This window comes from Serinus canaria, chromosome 10 (genome assembly GCF_022539315.1).
Source record: "Serinus canaria isolate serCan28SL12 chromosome 10, serCan2020, whole genome shotgun sequence".
Classification (NCBI taxonomy): Eukaryota; Metazoa; Chordata; class Aves; order Passeriformes; family Fringillidae; genus Serinus; species Serinus canaria.
In genome coordinates, this window is record NC_066324.1 from 15,909,582 (window position 1) to 15,930,945 (window position 21,364).

The 21,364-nt window shown below is 38.4% G+C and overlaps 1 protein-coding gene across 3 annotated transcripts in view; it reads right to left on the reverse strand.

Annotated features, from left to right (window-relative positions):
- Positions 1-14,776, reverse strand: part of ICE2 (interactor of little elongation complex ELL subunit 2) — a 31,884-nt gene extending 17,108 nt beyond the window's left edge. For all 3 annotated transcript variants that reach the window (XR_003944895.2, XR_003944894.2, XM_009090110.4), the window contains exons 1-11: positions 14,634-14,776; positions 13,626-13,730; positions 10,891-11,158; positions 10,114-10,233; positions 8,730-8,864; positions 8,247-8,363; positions 7,042-7,201; positions 6,054-6,238; positions 4,586-5,540; positions 2,423-2,601; positions 898-1,027 (exon numbers count right to left, since the gene is read on the reverse strand). Coding sequence is in view for 1 of the 3 variants with exons in the window: in XM_009090110.4 (XP_009088358.3) it covers positions 898-1,027; positions 2,423-2,601; positions 4,586-5,540; positions 6,054-6,238; positions 7,042-7,201; positions 8,247-8,363; positions 8,730-8,864; positions 10,114-10,233; positions 10,891-11,158; positions 13,626-13,730; positions 14,634-14,662 (2,383 nt within the window). In the remaining 2 variants the exon portion in view is untranslated. The remainder of the gene's footprint in view (positions 1-897; positions 1,028-2,422; positions 2,602-4,585; positions 5,541-6,053; positions 6,239-7,041; positions 7,202-8,246; positions 8,364-8,729; positions 8,865-10,113; positions 10,234-10,890; positions 11,159-13,625; positions 13,731-14,633) is intronic.
- Between the last annotated feature and the right edge of the window lie 6,588 nt (positions 14,777-21,364).

Genomic DNA, 21,364 nt, shown 5'->3' on the forward strand with positions numbered 1-21,364 from the left:
TGTACATAATTAGCACCTCATAAGGATTTCTTTTTTAATGGAATAGAAAAATCACATCAAATACTGCTTTTAAAGTTTAAAATTAGAAATATAATTTCCATTGAATAAAGAGAGGAGACCAGGATGCAATTGGCAAATGCATTAGATGTCACATAATCCTAATAATTCTGTGGTAGCTTGCCTAGCTTGCATGTAGAAACTGGAAAACAGAGAAGTCGGCATTTCTAAAATAGCATTCTGATGTGAGCCAACAACAGCAAAAGTGTAATTCAGTGTAGAAGTGGAAAGGTTAGGCAACCACAGGCCACAACTGCTGCCATAACAACCCAAAAAACCAGATTTGTTTCTACAAAAAAAGCAAGGCAATCCCCACTGCAGAACATTCCTTACTGTACAAACAGGATTGCCCTCACTCAGTAGCATGTGCCAAGCAGATTCTAAGTATCAACCAACCACTTTGTTGCAAATTTTCCTTTAAAAAATCTAATTAATTACAAGATAATTAGTATCAGAAAGCTCTCCATTTATTAGAATTGTTGTTAAAATAATCTGGCCATGTTCCTTATATATCTATCATTTTAATTTCTCTACACAACATATATCTCAACAGACATAAGAACTTACCTGACTTTTTAAAATGTCTTTGTACAAATATGAATACAGCATTTTCTAGAGGACATTGATTGTATTTATCTAAAACCAAAGCTGGAACTTCCTCATCCAGCACCCAACAGAAATTTTAGACAAAAAACTTACTCAAGATAGACATGAAAAAGCAAAATTAGAAGGTTAAAATAAGAAAGGATCTATGGAATACACCTTTAATATCTCTCGTGTTATTCTACAAATACTCACCCATACATGTGGCTTAAGCAAAAACTCCAGACATGAACTTACCAATATAAAATAAGCATTTAGAATGCAGCATACTCTGTGTCCACAGCTGGCACACTTCACTTTCTGTAAGAGCTTCGACACCGTAGTAGGCTTGGTACTCCAGTTTGGGCAACAGAAATATGGGAGCTGGCTGGAAAACAGAAATAAGAGAAAAAATAGCACTCACTGTCCAAAAATATCCACAATTTAACCACATATTGTAGTTTATAATAACCACAGTCCTCCATAGCTGAAGTGACAAAGACATCTCAGAGATTTTGTTTTAAGGTTCACAATTTATGAAATCCATACAAACTTTGGAGTACAGAGACTTTAGACAGAGAAAGGTGAAATCAACAGGGGAAAAAAAAAAGAAAAAAAAAGGCCGGGGCAAGCTTTTACAAATAAAATTCTGACACTCAGTAATTTTTCCATGTGACTAAATTAATTTCAAGTTTACACTTCTGTGCTCTACTGCCCTCTGCAGCAATTTAAGAAAAAACACACAATATTTCTAATTAGCCCATTATTAGCAGAATTCTGCCACTTATCAGTCCTGTCAGAACATCACTTGAAATACCTTAACTAGTGAGTTAACCCCAATGAGCACTGCCAGCTCTCACTGACAACCCACAATTTAAATTTAAACAGAAATTTGAAAAAAAATTAACAAGTGATTGGTTTCTGAATAATGAAGCAGTTATTCCAAGACTTTATAAGCAGTGGATCAATAGTAAAAAGATGGGATTTCTTCAAAATAAGATTCTAAGCACAGACTCTTGGCAAGTAATCAGTGTTACAATGATTATTTCTATGTCAACATAGCACAAACACCTCACAAAACACCTGCCTGCTGTAATTCTGGGATTCTCAGGAGGGACATACCACAACAAATTTGCTGAATGATTCACAGGACTCTTAAAAAAATTACAAATTATTGAAAATTACAGAATAAAGTTTCCTTCTCTTCATGCTGCAAGGAGTATTTTGATTACAGTTGCATTCAAACCATTTAATTCCACGAGAGAAACTATTTGCTAAGAAATGCCACAGTATTTTTAAGCAGGACAAACAATCTCTTTGTATGTTCTCTGCTGTTCATTTTATCTCCTATTTCCTTGCTTAACTAGGCATGATAGCAAGGCTGAATCCTGCTTGGAAGTATTTATGGTCACGAACATTCTCAAAGCCTTGGCCCAAACCCTAACTACTCCATTAACTTTTAACAATAGTTCAAAATTACTTTTTTTTTTTAACATAAGTATCATTACACAGGCATATTACTGTAGTAAAAAATGGAGAATCACATTTCCTTATGTTCTAATCAAGTAGAAATCTTGTAAAGAAAATCTTTTTTAAAGAAATCCCAAGTTATTCTTCCCTGTCCTGCTATAACAAATATTTACTCATAGAAGACACATGGCAGAGTCCCAGCTGCCTCAGTGACAGTATAAATGCTGTCAAAGACTGGGAATCCCACAAATTTCAGAGTTGAGCACAACTGTTTAAAAAACAAACCAAAAAAAGCTGAAAACAAACTCCTCACCTTTAAGGCTTTTTTCTTTTTCTGGTATTGTGTCAGCGACTTGACCTTCTGCACACTGCAACGCACGAGTAAGAGCAGATCATTCAAACTGAAGAGCTTGTACACAACATTGCCTTCCTCAGGAGCCTGATACTCTGAGGGGTCTTCTTCAAGCAGCTGAAGGTCACTTGGCAGCTTTGCTAGACAAAATGAGTAAATCAGAATATGTCAAGTTTGGACATTTTTTTCAATGAAGCTGATTAGCTCTGTTCCCTTGCAGTACAGTTTTTTGTACAGGGTTTTTTTTTTTTTACTCTAGGATCTGTTTTGTTTCCTATGATTTTAGGGGTCAAAACTACTTTGTTAGGCACAAAAACCTCATATATTAAAAAAAATAATTACATTTGGGAAACATTTTCTCTTAAAGAATATATTTCTAAATAATCCCACATCGTTTGATTTCTCATACAAACAAGAAAAGAACTCCAAATATGAGACTCCAGTCTTGTATAAATGTAGTTCAAAAGCTTCTTTTTAAGCAACAGTCACTCAGCACAAAGGAGAGAAAAATTTATTTACAATGAATGGCATTTTATTTACAATGAGAGCTGCCATACATTCATCAGGCCCTGAAGTAACTCAGGTCTCAGGTCTGGATGGCAGCACAAGTCTCTGCACCACATGGAGATCAATCTGGACACCAGCACATTCAAGAGGTGCTACTGCATCTCCCAGGGCAGCTTTGAGTACATGAACAAACATCCCTTCAACCCTTAGGAACATTTTAACAAAATGTTTCAAATAAGCACAGCAGACTCCAAACTGGTTTGCTGAAAATGTATCCAATTCTTTTTTTTGTCTTGCAGATATGTGGAAATATGTCCCCAAACTATACCTACAAATAGGAATTGCTGTAGTGCTATGAACAAATACATTTTTAACATTAAATTTAGAGTTTATGTGCATGCAAACTGTAGGAGATATTATCCAAGGAACTGGAAGTAATTTTCTGTTAGCAAAATATATAACTCAGAGCTGGCTTTGTGCAAAATAGACATGCAAAGAGCTTTCTCAGCTTGCTACAGAACTTTCAAATTGTAGAATTATGCTTTCTATTCCTACACAGTCCCTTTTCAGCATGTTGGCAATATTGGTTTCACAATCTCTATTAAAAAAAATTTATAATAAGACATCTGAATCCTATACTCCATCTTTTTAACACAGAGAGAAATAAAACATCATGCCTCTGAGCCTTTTAAACTGAGGGAGGAGACATGGTCTTAGTGATTATTCAGTTAAAGCAACGAAAATGTAGGAAGTGATAACACAGTGTCAACTATAATGGAATTAATTGTGCTAACCTATAGATTAAGTAATTAATTCCTACATGATGAAATGCACACCTCCTCAGAAAACACCAAATATGTTTTCCCACCAAAAAGCACAGATTTGTTGGAATTAAATATTTGAGAAGAGGATCTGTCCTGACACAACCTATTTGGTTTCCTGCATAATTATCCAACAGAATGAAGTGTTTCTAACTTCAGCTGCACGGAGTTCAGAAGCAACTCAGGCATGTGAGGAAATCCTCCAGGGCCATGGTCCCCAGGATCTTCCCAACTGTAATTCTGGGCTAAGGTCCAGGGACAGCATAGATTCCATACCCAGCTAATGGCCTCAAAACCTGGAGAGGTGGATTGTAGTGAATCCTCATTTGCCTTCTGGGACAGAGTGCTGGGAGTTAAGCAACAGCAACTGAACCAGGAAACTCAAAACTTAAGACGTACAAATTTAATTTCCACCCCATTTTAAACTGCATAATTTGATTAATTTTTGTTCTACAAGAAATTAAAATAATTTTACTTTTGATTGACAAGAAACTACTTTTGCAGACTAAACTACTCAAATATTTGAATTTCTATGCAAAAAGAACTCATTCCACTACCAAATGATTTCTCTTCTTAAGAACCTGGTGTATAACAACTTATTTCTCTACAGTAAAACAGTTATTTCACATTCACCTCTGTGGACAAACAGCTCCCAATGCTCCCTTCTGTGTGCAAGACAGTAATTCCCACACAGAAACGGCACTGTTAACTTGAGCCACATCGCTGAAGAGATGTAATAGATGCACTATTGACACATGGGATTCAATTTTCCTCCTTACACAATGACCACACTTACTCTTTGGCACTCCCTCAAAAAGCCACGTCCAAGTATTTCTAGTGGAGCTGCTGGGATTGGAGGCTGGGGCTGGCCCAGCTTCTGTGCTGGAGGTCACCAGTGGTTTTGGAGAGTGAGGCAGCTGGGCTGGCACAGCATTAGAATTATCACAGCTCACCACTGGCTCGTGAGCTTTTGAGGAAGGGGACTTGAGAAGTTCAGTTTGCATTTTCAAAATTTGCCCGACAGGATCCAATTCTTTGGATAACTTTCTTGGAGGTTTCTTGGAGGCTTTTTTCTCCTGATCTGGGCTATCTGAGCAGTCAGTGACACTTGCTAAAGGACTCTGGGCAGGGCAAGGAGATCTGACAGTCTCTGCTGAGGTAGAGGACACAGCTGGTGGTACAGCTGGCTTGCAAGGAGCAGTGGTTTCACACTCTGAATCAATCACCAAACGCTCTTCATCCGTGTCACTGCTACATAAAGAAGCGTAAGTCTCTTTTTTCTGTGCAGCATCAGGCTCTTTCTCAGAACTCACTGCAACAGGTAGAGGATTTAATTTTGTTTCACTGTCCAATACTTCCTTGGTCATGACATCCTGTGCTTTGTTCAGTCCTACCTCCACTGACTGAAAGCTTTTACAAGGAGAATGTTCTTGAGGGCTGCAGCATGGAATGCCATCTAATGATGGAAGCTGCACACTGGCACAGGCTGAATCTTCTTGCTCAGAAAGGATGTTTTTCTCCTCTTCATCTCCTCTGTTTATGGCAGATGAATTCTTCCCCCCAGTTTTCAGGCCTTTAGATAAAATTTTAGCAGTATTAGTAGCTGGAGAAAAAGTAGTTTCCATTTTAGAAGCTCTTGAGAGTTTGGTTGTTGCTCCAAAAGTTTCAAGCTCTGTAACATCATCATCGAAGTCCATCCCTGTCTCATCTGGAGGAGGAATTGTCCTGCACTGGTAGGTGTCAGGACACACCTTACCACAGGGATGAGAAAGCAATAAAATTAAAAAAGACCAAAAAAAAAAAAAAAAAAAAAAAAAAAACCAACACCACCAAAAAAAAAAAAAAAAACCACCACAACCAAAAAAAAACCCTAAGAAATGAGACATTGCTGAACTGATATCACAAAAAAAATGCTTTACCATCCACATTTCACTGTTAGGAAAGAGGATCAACAAGTGAAAAACAATTGCTCTTGTTTACCACTGAATATCTTGGGTCCTATGAGTCTAAAGGCCTTTCTAAAGAGTAAAAGTTCACAAAACTTCTTCCACTGAAGCAAACTGATCAAAAGACATTTTAATGAAGTAAATATTAAGGCTGAGATGCCCACGTAGAAGCACTTAAAGGAACTAGACAGGGTCTCTAACTGAGAAAGACCATCAACAGAAAACCTTGATTTCCCTTCATCACAGGAAAAGGAACTCAGGAATTTTAACACAGGGTTTTGGTTTTGCTTATTTTTAAGAATATGTGAACCTACATACTTCCCACTGAAACAGGTTGTCCTCAGCTGGTTTGTCCATTGATACATCAGAAATTGGAACATAAGATGTTTTAGTTGCTAGGAAATCCATTGGAATTTCATGGAAGATTTGATTCCTCTCTCGTACTGTCATTTCTTTTCTCAGCAGAGGTGGATCAACATAAACCACTTTAGCTGGTTTGCTACCTTTCCAAGAATGAGAAGGGTACGTATTAAATGAAAGGAAGAAATACTGTTGTATTATTTAAATAATAAATCTTTCAACTTCCAATTACAGTCAAATCCACTGCACATACACAGCAGAAGAAATGAAAAATGATCCTTCCATTCACTAACAACAGAAGATAAAAGTATGTCCAGATATGGTGTGAATTATTGCGATCCTGCAGCAGCAATACACACCACATTAATAGCTGAACATATTTCAAATGCAGTTCTAAGTAGAGAATTTGTAAAATAAGAACAGAGGATTCATCATTTCCTATACAGCATCCTATCATCAAATAAATTCTGTTTTCCAAAAATATCTTTTCTTCTTCCTTGTTGGAAAGTCAATTCTTTTTAAAGTCTCATTGCCCAAGTGATAGCTGCAGTTTATTTCTCATCTAAGCAGTTAACTCGGCCCAGGCTCTGCTGCTCCACTCCTTTGTTTGCACCTAAACACACTTATACATCTGAATCCTCCAAAAATAAAAGCAATGCCCTGCCCATCCCAGCAGAGAAACCAAGACAGCTGGTGAACACAGTCTCCCTGTTTTATGAACAAAAGTAAAACTGGCTTTAACCATTTTTTTGTTTTGGCTTTTTCCCCCCAGGTGGAAAACAGCTGAATGTCCAAATTCAACATTTACTAACCATAGAGGTTGTTATTATTCTCAGTAACGAGGTGGAAAAGGTATAGGAAACAATATCCAGTGACCCTGGATCAGCTATCCAGCTTCTCTGGACAACACCCCCCCCATAGTTTGAATAATAAAAACATCCCATACCTGCAACAGTGACCATTTTAACACAAACTGGAATTTCCCACTGTTCCTTGTAGTTCAGTCCATGATTATTCAGTAAAGTAAATAATGACTGATTACTTAAAACAACATGAGGACAGTATTTCAAAGCAAGTTTTTCTGCATTTGAATCTGAACTAATATCCTAAAGAGAAAAAAATAAAGTTATTTCTTCCAAAGTTCTTCTTTTAAGAAATACACATAAATTTAAATTTACAAGAAAAACCTCCAAACCCAACCAAATATGGATATATACAACCCCTACCCCCCAAAAAAGTCCAAGGACTACCACAGTGCCAGGCTTCAAAAGGAAATTAAAGAAACAAAAACTTCCCTGAAGGTTTTCAGCTGAATCTTATGCATTCACTTTGCAGCATAAGAAAACACAGATTTTAAGCTTGTATTTAGACACATTTGAATTACCAGGTTGAACAGGAATTTCAATAATAATGAAATATGGGAAGGTGCCAAAGCAAAAAAAAATCCCCCAAACCAGATGAACTCACAAATATACACTTCAGATCTTATGAGTCAAGCAACAGCACAATGAAGACATCCAATATTGAAGTATGGTTAAAACTGCCCAGTTGTTTCAATACTGATTAGATATCAAGAACCTTAAAACAAATATAAACCCATCAAGAATACAAATTGAGAACTGAAATGATAAAATTGTTAAATTTTACAAGTACATATTTCCATGAAGGAAGGAGGCTGGGAATGCTCATGAGGCAGAAGAACATCATCAAGGACTATGAAGATAATGGGAGCCAGGAGCACTGAGGACCATGAGAGAAGTAAGAAAAACCCAGCTCTGTTCTTTTTGCTGCCCCCTCAGCCATCATCAGAAGGGCTCTGTTTAACATCTTTGAGGCCTATACCATTATCCTGCATCACCTCTGCTCCTTTCTTCGGCAAGTGAAATTACAGTGCTGCTGCTGAAAGCTTGGGTTTTGATATGTGAAGAAACTCCTTAAAATAGCTGAGGAAAAGCTATGTGGAATAAACAGTCAAAAAATCTCAGTTCTACAGAATGAAAACTCCCTGATTTTTGCAGTAGAAGAACACAAACAGAAATACCAGCCATTTAATGGTCCAATGCAGTCTAAAAACTGTTCAAGACATAAAAAGGATCAGATTGCACTTCTGTCAAAAATATGCCTTAAAATAACAATAAAAGGGTTACTTACATGATGCATCACATGAGCCTTTTTTTCTGGGGTTATAATAGATGTAACAGTGCTATAGTCTGTGGGCAGCTGAACAGGCATGGAAGGGAAATCTGTTTTATCACGTCTTGCTGTACCCTGGGGGAAAACAAGCAGCATCAAAAAACAGCTTTCACAGCAATCATGCTCACCCAACACTGCATTTCTAAAGAAGAAAAATACAAGAAATTTACACAGGTCCACTATCAAGCTATATGATATGAGAGAACATATTATTAATGTCATCTTCTTATGGCAAACATCTGGTAAAAGAGGTTAACAGACTTATGACCAAAATAATTTTATTAAAGTTTTAATTAATCATTTAAATTATAAATTATAACCCCTAACTCAAGGACTGGGTAATAGTTGCAAAAATCCCTAATCCTTGCCTAACACAACTCTGATGTAATTCTACTTACTTAAAAACCCCCACACATCTAATCTGTGTACATAAGGTACTACCATTGCAAGAAGATTTTTTTCCAGCCTAAAGGTCAGCTGTGTATGAAACTTTCCTCCCATGATACTCATGATCTCCTGCAGGGTGTAAACCTCTGGATACTTCTGCACACGTCCAAGACATGCACGTAGCAATTCCTAACAAAAAAGGAAAAATAATTTATTCATTTTTATCTTTCATAAGGATGGGGGATTTTGGGGGGATTTTTTTAATTTTGAGAAGTTTCTTCTGTAATTTCAAGTTGCATTTAAAAACTTACAGGTACCCATAATACTCTCCCAATCACTGCTATGAGAACTGCACTATATTCCAGATTCTCCTCAGCCCTTCATAAGCAAGGCTGACAATGTATGCACACAACTCAGGCCAATCATTAAAAACATACAGTTCAGTACAGTCTGCAATTTGCTAAACAGGTAATTTTCTTTTTAGTTATTTATCTTGGCTTTTAGAGGAAGTAATATTATTTTGTGTTACCACCAAGCTTACACTAAGCCTAGGCAGAAGTCTCAAAGGTAAAGGCATAGGATGATTCCATTTGTGCTGAAACTCACTGTCCTGTCAACTCTACATAATTTTTTACAATACCTGAATTAAGTACTTAGGATATTTAGATTTTATTTAGTAACTAGAAAGAGTTATTTCTTCAAGTTGGTTAAAACAAAATATGGGCCTCAATTTTTAAGTTAGGGTATTAACAATAAATAGGACTTGAAGTCTGGAGACACATTTTGTGACCAGATAACAAGATACAAAATTGCAAAGCCAATCCCAGTATTTAGGGGGCAAAAAAAAAGAAAGCAAGATGTTTGTCTTCACATATGCCCAAACTCTGTGTTAACTCACCAACGGGAAAATGTAATGAACTTTTATTCAAAAATGTGCTAAAACCCCAAGAATGATGCATGAAGTTGCAATCATGTTTGATCTTAGAATCATCAAAGTGGATATTTAACACAGAATGAACTTGCAGAGGGTTATGATTAAAGCCTCAGCAACTTCCAATTAAAGTCACTTTATAACCTGCTACTGTGACATGTTACTAAGCTTTCCTGTGGAGCTAAGCCCAGCAGTGTACATCTAGGAGCCACTTCTTAATGGAAATGCACACTTAGAATGCAGCTCCTCCTTTCCCGAATAGAAAGAAGCAATTTATTTATTTGATGAGTAAGTATTTTTGCAGTGATTTCTTCTAGGACATCTTTTTGGCTCCATTGAAGCACAGGCCCAGCCACCTGTGCAAAGCAGGGGAAATGGCCACTTCTCCATCCCATCCCAACAGAAATCAGCAGGGCAGGGAACACCACAACCATGAGAACTTCTGCCTATCCTGATCATGATCCCAAGATGATTTTTTAAGGGTTTAAGCATGGCAGTGGTAATTACCTCAGTATAACGTAGGGCATCTTCAGAGATGGCATCATAATCCTGGGCACAGCTCTTTGCAGCATTTTGGGCAAATTTCATAAATTCCGCGATTTCATTGTTTACGACTTCTTTCATTTGCTAGGGGAAGGAAAAATCTATTTTTAAGACAAAACAGAATCCTCTACACTCGACATATAACCAACAAAATTTCCAGAGAGACAGTACAGGTAATGACATGAGGGAAGGAAAAATTCCACTTGCTACTCAATTTGACAAGTGTTCAGTTTCAGTTAAGTAAAAAAAATTTTGCAAGGTCTATTTCCTTTAAAAAAAATCCCAAACCAACAACACACTATCCCCATCAAACAGCAAGTTTCCCTTGATACAGTGGTTTATAAATAGAGAGGTTACAAGACACGGTTGATGACGTTTACATGGCAAAGTCACAAAGAGCTCTGATTTCACGAGAAATTGTAAGTAACAACAACACAGTAGTGACTGATGAGCCTGGAAACAAAATTTCCATTGGTACAGCATAAAATAAAGAAATGAGCATTAATACGGAAGCACGGGAAACCAAATGCAATAGCTCAAAACAATTTCCTGATTAATTACATTTTACAGGACTCAACTTAAACATCTTATCTCGAGTACTTCAAAGCTTTATTACCTTCCATAATAACACGAATTCTATGACAAATTGAACTCAAAACAAGTTTTCCCCCTTTCCTTTATTCTTTGCAAGAAAAAAAATTGCATGACTCCCTCTGTAATGGTCATATGTTCATATCTTACCATATATGTGAAAAATTCCCTCTGACTTGCTTCATTAACTTGGAAATGGTTTCCTTTTTTTGAGAACTTAGTCATCAGATACAAGTATGTCTTCTGCTCCTTCTCAGTCAAACAAGAGGTAAAGGGATAGGGGAGTCTGGGTTCTGGGAGAGGATGGTCATCAGCTGGGCCTTTAGCCTCCACCTCAAGTGACTCTGCAGCCTGCATGCCACAAGCCTGTCTGTTTTCTGAGGAGTTTGCCAATGCCTCTGCATTTTTCTTTGCCTCTCTGAAAGAAAAGTAACAAATGAACCAATCTGCAGCTCTCACATAAATACTAATATTAATCAGAACCAACAAAAGCAGCTGTGCAAGCCTGAACTGCTCCGAGACACCGCTATTCCAATTCCTATCTGCGCCAGTGGCCTGTTCTTTCTCTAAAACTTCCCCTGTACAATCAGACTAACCCTTAGTGCCAGCAGAAGGTCTGCAAGTGCTTTAAAAACAGACAAAAAAGGTAGGGTTTTCTGACGTCATCTTCTCCCAGGGGTTCCACACTGCTGTCTCCTTATCACAAAAGTTTCAAACCTTCCTGGGGTTTCTCGTGGGCAGCTCCTCAGAGCACTGACTCTCTCTCCTTCACAAAGCAGCCAGCTGACTCCATTTCCCATCTCAACCAGCCAACCCACTCTTGTGTAGCACTCTTCTTCTCACTGGTTACAGCTGTGGCCTGTTAAAGTCAGGCCTGTTCTCAATCTGTGATAATTAGCCCAGCTGCAACTCCTTAGGGGTAAGATTACTTTCTGCACTATTTTCTTACATTCTATTCCCCTATAATTAAAAAAAAAAAAAAACAAAAACAAATGGTGTTAACAAGCTAAATATGAAGCACATTCTTTGTTCTGGAAACACCTTATTAATGAAAGGATAAAGAATCTACACATTTCACCACTCACTGGTGGCCACTGCTCAGAAACTGCACTCAGAAAGGTCAGACTTATCAGTCAGTTCTGATAGTAAAGCAGAAAGATTTAACTAAAAAAAGCCTTTCCTTTGTTGCAGAAGAAGGAAATCAAAATTACTTCACTGTAACAACAGAAATTCTAGATATCAATGAAGGAATTCTTACAGAGTACACAAATTAAGCATTTAATTTTCTATTCTAAACAATGCTGGGATCAGTCACCAAAAATAATAGTAGGGTAGGGCAAGGGGCATGGCTGTTTTAACAACAGTAAAGAAGTAACATAAAGCTTGTTCTTAAAGCAGCTCCAGTAAACAAAGGCCAACCAGCCTAGCCCTGGTCTATTTAAAATAATTGTACTTAAGAGAGGAAAATATTTAAGGCCAACAAAATGCACATTAACTGCTGATCTTGGAAAAAGAATATTTTTAAGATACTATTTCAGCAGTAGAAAACATCTCAAGTGTCATTCAAACCCAGCAGTATCACATCCACAGTTCTTAATAACACTTCACAGCTGTCTCTCTAAATATGAGAATGTGTCCATCCTTGTGGCACAAACTGGCAAATTTAATTAAGCTGTAGCAGCAACAAGATGCTGACTCAGATATGCCAGTGTAAGAACATCAAGAAATTCTAGCAGCTTAAATTGGCTATATTCAGCACTGAATGAAATGGCAGCACATCAAGATCATTTCACTATGCACTGCTGTCACAGTCTTCATTGGGGTGCAAACCAAAATAATCTGACAGAGCTTTTCTGGCCATATTTACAGCATTATACTTTATTTGAGCTGACGGCTTAAATTTTTCCCCTGCATTTTATCAGCAACCCGCTTTCACTGCTTCTGCACCAAGAGAAAATATACTTTTGTAAATATCTATGAGAAACTGCCCAAAATTAGCACATTTCCTCCAGCTTTTACTTTCACACTTGCTTCAACATGTATAATTTCTCTTCCCCTTGACTCTGGTCACACAACCCAGCTCCATCCAGTTCTGATTTTTACCAGGTGCAAACTCTTTAGCTTGCGGCTGTAAACCCACCCAAACCAGACACAGCTGGCCACAATCCCCACTCCTGACTATCCACTCCAGAAACTCTGCTAAGTAAAAACCCAGCAGTATCAGATGTGCCAGCAACAAGCTGTGAGGCTGCGGTCCTATCTTGCCAATGCAAGGAAAGTTGCTCCAAGAGCTATGAAGCAGAACGATCTTCTCTAGCTAAAGATGTGGGATGAAGCCATGGGATGTAACAGGCAGCCCCCTCAATTTGTCAGTTCATAAAAACACATAAAAAGCCATTCCCCTTTTGAACAAACTATTTCCCAACAAGCTGAACTCCCCACTTAGATGGATTCCCACCCACATTCCTCCCAGAGTGAAGGTTCATGCTCCAGGCAGCACGTTCACCTCCCTTATCAGCTTAATAACTTCTGAAACCAAGAGTCTAAATAGAGTCCTCCAAATGCTGAGATCCAGCAGCATGAGCCACGCTCCTCACTATGTGAAATCAATGTCATTCTACTTCCTCAACCTAAGAAAACATGAAAATGACAGCAAAAGTGCAAAAACAACTCTACCTCTACCACCTGTGTTCACACAGCTTCATTTCCCAGAACAAAGCACTCAACCTGGACTCCTGCTTTCTGAGGTTTCCCCACAGACAAAGCACAGGCCAACAGCTGTAAGAAATCCTTGGGTGCCAAACAACAGGCAGCTTTCCCCAAAGCAGTATGGGGCTGCATCCATAGCATGGTAAGAAAGAGCACAAAGTGATAAAATAATATACCTGTTTGATAAATGCCAGAGTTCAGAGAGGCTCAGAGACAAGGAATGTTTCTCATAAAGTTCATGGGAGAAGAATACTTCTTGGCCATTTTTTGGTGGAATATCCCTAATAAAAGAAAATTAAAAAATAAATACATAGCAAAACAACCAAAAATTAAAGGGCACATCTGCTCCTGAGAAACAAAACCAAGAATCATTTTATATGAAAAAAAGAGAGGCCACCTACACAGTGGTTCCAGATTTCTTTTTTATGGAAGTTATGTTTGTACTAATGCCTTGTGGTATTTTGGTAGTAAAATAAATATTTTGCACAGTACAAAAGAATTTCATTAATACAAGACATCAATTCTAAGTATGGTGAAATTCTGATGAGAGTTTCATACTTTCACAGGTTCATGAATCAAAAAGAAACTCTGGGTTGAAATCTCTGGAACTTTTGAGAAAAATATATCAGTTTTAGCTTCTCAGAAAAGATTTGTTCTTGTCTTCTACACTGATCTGATATCCTACATTGCCTTTTTATTTTTTCTAATACAGCCGTTTAAGTGAACAGGGCTTATACAATCCCAACCTCCCCAACTACTGTGTAAGGTACGAGCGAGGATTTTATTTAGGTTTTACCTCACAAACTAAAATTCCAACAAACCTTGCCTCTCTAGGGTTAAAGAGCCGAATTACGAATTGGCAGAGCTTTTCGTATTATAAGCACGAACAAAGTCCCTGCCCAGAATCCCCGCCGGGGATTTAAGGGACCTGACGGCCCGTGAGGCGGAGCCGGCCCGCACTCACAGCCCGGCGCTGCCCCCGGGAACCTTCGCGCTCTTCTCGCTGCCATCGCGGGAGTGACAGCAAATGGCGCACGCGCCCTCGGGGCGGCGGCCGGCGGGGCGGGAGCCGAGCCCGCCCCGCGGCGCGTTCTGCTCCCGGCGGGGCAGCGCGGAGCTGCGTCCATCGTCCCCGCCTCCGGTGCGCCCGGCCAGGCCGCTCAAGGAGAGGGAGACGCGCTCACCATGTCAGCGGCGGCTCCGCGGCCGCCATCTTGGTAAAACTCTCAGGGCAGCAACTTCGCGCTTCTTCCCCTCACCGCCTCAGGACTCTGGCCAATCAGCGGCCGGCGCATGCGTCAGGTGGTCTGGGACAGCCAATAGGGAAACGGGCTCGAGCCGAGCCTCAGAGTGTGGCCGCCATTTTGTGGCGGGCGGGGCGAATGGTGGCGCGCAGCCGAAGTGTGCTGGGAGATTTGCTCCATGGTCGCAAGCGGAGCCTAGGCAGGAGGTGGATACCTCGGGCGTCAAATCCCGCCCCTTCCCGGGTGTTTCAGAGGTGGGGCCCTGGGTAGAGGGTGGGTGTTCCGGGTGGCTCCTCCCGTTCCGGGTGTGCAGGGGTGGGGGGCAGCCTGTCACTGAGGGGTTGGAGGCGCGTGAGGGCTGAGGTGCCCATGGAGGAGGCTGCGTTCAGCAGCTTCCTTCCTCTCTTAGGCATTCAGTTTCCCTGGCTGACTTCTCGTGAGCAGAGCCGCAAAATCTTTTTAAACTGATGGTCCGGCTTCCCACTGTGGTAAAATGTGGAATTCGGGTATTCTTAGAACCCATAGGTCTGGGTGATGAAAACTCATTTGCTTGTGAGTTACAAGAAAAGGTGATGACGGTTCCTGCTCTAAAGATGGGGAAATTATGAAGGCAGAGTGTGTGCCTGGAGTCCCGTGATTAAAATGGGGCACTATTACACAAATACAGGAAAACTCAGAGATGATTAAGAATTATTCCCAAACCCACCAAACAAAGGAGACTTCAGCTTGCTTGCAGATCAGTTTTAAGGACAGTGATTTTAATTCTACCCTCTTGATTTGTTGATCTTAGAAAAACAGAAAGGTTTTCTGTCCCCCTGGACAGACCTACCCGGAGTGCAGCAGTGGAATTGCCCCCTTGTAAGGAGTGATCATAGTTCCCAACCCAGGTACAGCAACAGTTCTGTAGCTGAATTGTGAAAATGCTTTTCTTGGTGAATGTGGCAGCTTAAATCCTACTTCAGGCTGCATCTCTCTAAAACCTTCATGTATGTGATTGTTTGGTTATTTTTTGTAATCAAATAGCACTACTTCCTACGGGTGATCTTTGTAATTCCATGACACAAACACGAACATCAGGAAACAGGTTTCCACTGTGAGGGTGATGAAACAGTAGCACAGGTTGCTTAGGGAGGTTTCAGGGTCGCCATCCTTGGAAATACTCAAAAGCTAGGCATGGTCCTGGGCAGCTAGCTCAAGGAGACCCTGCGTGGGGCCTCTGATGTCCCTGTCACCCTCAGCAGTTCTGTGGCTCTGTGAAATCATCAGAGGTCAAAACCCACCACCTCCTAATGTACAGTTTAGCTTTTCTTATGGTTTCCTTATGGGCAGGTACAGGAGGGAGTCCTCAGTTTGTCTCACTTCAGAAAAATTCCTGTGTTTTAGATAGAACTATACAGTTCTCTATAAAGCTGTTCCCTAACCTGTATGTTGGTGGTTAGGAACTCTCCTGTGACTGGGAAGACTGGGCAGGATCATGGCCTGAGGATAAGAAAATGAAATCTGTTTTCAGTGTCTTGACTGCTGTAGACATGGAGCTGCTGTAGAACACGTGGCACTGCTTAGTGCTCCCCTTCTAGGAGTTAACACTTCCACTACTTTTTTTGTAGAGTTATCTGTAGGTGAAGGCTGCTTCCAGATACAGTGCTTCAAAGATGAATGCTAGAATCTATTTCTGGATCATGGTCAGACATATAAATACTGAGCTGTTAAAAGCTCTGTCAAGACTGAGGCATTTCTGAGTAGGTGCAGAATGAGAATTTCACATGCCTGAAGTCTTAAGACTAACATGCTGCTGACACATTCAGGTATTCCTAAAGTTAGCAGAGCAGAGGGGAGTGGCACTTCTGACTCTTGATGCCTAAATTATATTAAAACTTTGATACCCAAAGTTTGATACCCAAATCCTCATTAAGATCAGACCTAAAGTAGTATTTCTGCTGGGAGTGCTCACTGGGAGGGTTTTGTGCCAAATTTCTTGTATTTTGCACTTGATGTTGTGAACGGTGATTTCCAATAAGACACCTTCAAATAGAGGGAAGCTACATTAATCCACGTTCATTCTGAAAAGTGGCCAAAAGGGAGCTTAAAAGGTGTTTGGGGCCATCTTGTTTCCCTGCTGCTGACAAAACATGATGTACATGCTAAAACAGCTCTAACATACATGCAGTCTAATTTTGTATCAGTGCATTCCTTAAGGAATAAACCTACTGAACTGTAAATCAGAAAACCAAGGAAGAATTGACTGACAAAAAAATTAAGACAGATTTTTTCCATTAGAAGCTGAAGTTTTATTACAGGATAAGAGTACATAAAGCACATCTAAAATCGATGTGTTCAATGCACTTAATAAAGGTAATGTAATATTAAAGGTACGGTTTCTAAGTACAATATAACAACATTCATATTAGAATGAAAATTGGAGTATTTAAAAGACAACATTAAATCTCTTATTTTTACAGTCATATTTACAAAATGAATCAAAATACTTTTTTCGGGACCGAGTAAAATAACAAACTTGAATATAAGCAGGCTATCGTAAGAGTGAGTTGGAAAGGTCGATGGAAGGGAGAAGTGAAGTGACTGGGTAAAGATCATTAGCAAAGGTTTAGTACAATACCACATCCTCTTGATGGCTTACATTTTATTGTGGCTAGAAAAGGAATTTATACATACTGTACACATAACAGACAGCACATATTTACATGTACAGTATAATTGCATTAAACCTGTGTGTATTTACAGAAATTTGAGCGTATCACTCAACGAGGTTTTTAAGTCTGTGTGCTTCATCTTCAATCTGATGTATATTTGTAATCAGCATTTATTCTGGCGTTGGTATGTTGAACATTTAGTAAAGAGGGAGGATAAATGTTAACCAAATGGTTTTGCATAAATATATCAAACTATTAAAACAACAGGGAGAATGTGTTCCTGGCATTGCCTATAGGTTGGTACGTACAAATTTAAGAGTGAGTCCTTCTCTCTTTGAAAATATCAAAAGGTGACTTAAATCAAGAAGGGAAAACAAAATTGTCATGGCTTATATTTAAATAAGATTGTAGCTTCAAGAGGTTTTTATAATTGTCCTGATAGTGTTTGCAGTTAAACATTCCACTTATGAAAATATACCCATGGTGCAGTAAAGTTTGTTTTTGTTTTTAGGTCAACAGTATGTTTGCTGTTTAAAAAAAATTATTTATATATATATATTCCTTGGATTGAGGGTATAAAAGCAGTGCATGGAAGCCAAGAACCATGGCTTTAAAATTCACTACCTTCTATTATCAAAAAGTGCAGTAAACAGAAACATTGTTATTAATAAATTGCTCAAAAATCTTTGCTAAAGATCTTATAAATTCAGTAATATTACAGAAAAATTCTAATAAATATTTAAAAGGTTAATTACCTCCTTAGTTAGATATTTGATATCCATCAGTTTTTAAGAATGAACATGAAAACAATATCTAGAATGAAAGGAACAGGGGACAGGAATATTTTGAAGGGTACATGACTACGTAAATTAAGGTATACATGAAAAAATAAAAACAAAACCCCCATACCTGACAAAACGTTGCAAATTCCACTTCTTAATTAACTTTAGTTGCTACTGGCTGTCCTTGGATATGTATGCATGGTGTATAAAGCATATCCAGGGACTGAATTTAGCCATCCATCACGGCAGATTTACAGAACATTCCTATTTACAGTAACTGGAGTTAAGTGTGTAGGCATGGCCCAGTAACATCCGCAGTCTGAGCATGTACAGATCCTATTTAAAGTGAGGAGGGAGGAAGGCACCCAGCAGAATAACGTCTATACATTTCCAATGCAACAACAGGATAGAATTCTCCCAACAAGCCAAATAACTACCTCCCTTTCAGACAGACAGACAGCATATTGTAATTATTTTATACTGGCAGATTAGATGGTTTTCTTATTTTGAATACAATACAGGCAGACTCTTTTAGTAACCAAAAAGATAACAAGCTGGACAGAACAATTTTAATAACATTAATAATTAATAATGTTAATAATGTAGAAAAAATTTCTACATTTGATATCAAGTATCTGTACCGGTGAAGTAATTTTCTCCTTATTAAATATACTATAGAATAATTTATATAATGACACTATGCATTTAAAGAGAAAACCATGTCCCAAATCTTGTACTCTGATACAGGTACTTGTTGGGCATATGTTGGTGTATATATATATATACACAAATATATATATTTATATATAGTTATACTCAGTGAAATTAACAAGACCCAAAGGTGGTATTGTCTAGGAATAAAAGGGGTTTGTTTGTTTTTGTTCACAAAAGTAACTTATCTAGCACCACACATCAGAAAAACACAAAAATAGCACACTCTAGTTCTAAACAGCTATGTCTAAAATAGATTATATAGTAAAACAGATATTATACAGCATAATGTGGTATTTGATAAACAGATAAATATTTGCACTGTGTAGGCTGTTTATAGTATAATTTTATCTATACAGAATGAAAGCAAAAAGTTAACTGTATAGAGGTGAGCAGAACAACATTAAATATTATGACTCCAAAGCAGAGACAAAGTTAGAGTTGAAAGAATAGAGCAAGATAAAATGTTTACAGGCCATTACAAGTCCTTAAATTAGTAGTAAAATAAGGAATCAGTTGCTCAAGTTTAAGAAAGCAGTAAACAAGAGATTTGCATTTACATGCAGATGTCTAAAACTTGTATTTCTTTTAAATCTATGCACAAAAAGTCATTTGTTTTATTGCTTGACATTCAGTTATGGCTAGAATATTTTTAACCTTTTTTTTTTGTACTTTGGAAACAAGAATATTGTTAAAGGTGCCATAAAAATGGACAACATTGAAAACAGTTTGCAAATAAACCACCTAACACTGCAGTTCTTTATACATTTTAAAAAGCCTTGTCTGGGGTTTGTCATATGTTAAATATATTTAATCTGGGAAAATACATTGTAGCTTGAAGCCTCCCATTGGCCCAAACATCCAATACAAAAACACATCTCCAGAAAAGGAGCAGCAGACAATACAGTTACATATAAAGAAGCAGCCAGTTAATGTCCTAATACTTCAAATAGTGACCACTGTTCTGTAACTTGTTTCTAAATCAATGTAGAAATGAGGAACGTTTTGGATTTAAAAAGGTGTACAGTACGTATGCCTTTTTGTGAAATAAAATTCACTGTATTGCTTATGAATTCTCTGCATTAGATATAGATAGCGTTACAGATCGCAAGTTCCTGTAAGGTCTGTGCATCTACATTAAGACTTGGTGGGGCAATTCAGGGTAGTGTTTCTCAAACCGAAAGTCACAACTGGTTGTTTGAATGATGCCCAAGTGTTTAGATCATGACCAAAGCACCCTGCCAGGCACACCCAGCTCGGTTCTTTGTGAAGTGCAGGTTCCCCAGCGCAGAGCACGTGCTTGTGCTGGCTACAGGAGCGCGCTGGGCGGGGAACTCAGGAGCTGCAGCTCAGCTCCACGGCCTGGAGGAGCTGCAAGAGCCGACTGGGGACTGCACTTTGCAGCGGCCAGAGAGTTCCCAAGTACCTGCAGCAGCTTGGGTCCTTCAGTTAGGAAATGCTGCCAATCATTCCAGCTGATTCACACTCCCTACCCCAGTAATCCTAAGTCAATTCCAACACAGAGAGCCCTGTGCAGAAATATAGCTCATAGAGATTGTGCTTTCAGAAACCTTGAGAAACACTAACATAGGAACACAAATACACGTAGGACATGTGAACACTGAAAACATGCAGATGTTAACAAAGTGTGATGTCACATATCAAGTTGAACAACTTGATTGTGAAGTTCACCTTGAAGAAGTAATAAGATTATGAGGGAAGACATACAAGTGAATATTGTGGCAGAAGAAGTGAGCCTATGAGTATTGATCTGAAGCCTTTATCATGTTTTGTTTCTTATTTGGATAGCCTACTTATTGCTATAAAATTATTGCTATATTCTACCAATGATAAAGGCAAAAAAAAAAAAAAAAAAAAAAAAAAGACAGCGACATGATAAATGGAAAAGGTAGAATACAGCTTCTGTTTAGATGTTAAAATTCTATTTAGTACCTGAATAAAGTTCCAGAGAACGACTGTATATTATGTTACGTATTTTTCTCCTCAAGTCCAGTGACTTAGCATTATGTAGCAAGCCATTATCACAGTACTAGAATTAAAGCACATACTGCAAGGATTTTTAAATAAATACTCATTTACATTTTAAAACTTTTCTTTTTGTTGTTGTTGTTTTTGGTATTTGTATGCATTTGCCCTCATTTCCACCAAATGATTAACTGACAAAAATATTTAAACAAAAAGAAAGTAAGAGGCTAATATTCAAATATATTAATGGATGTAACTTTAAAAGTGATAAATATTAGTATTAATAATTAAAAATAATTCTAATAGTTATGTTTCTCCAGCTAGGGAAAATAAAGATGTTCTGTGCAATCTGAATCAGCTAGCACAGGTAGAATTCTATACTCAAGAGAAAATTGCCTATTATTTTTGGATATTGTGTAGTAAGTGCTGTTTCTGGCATTTATATTAATAGGTTTGTCTATATTGAGGAGTTTAGGAATGTCTAGGGAAAAAAATACACGTCATTTGCACAGCTTACGCTGTGTAACTTGTTTTGTTCATC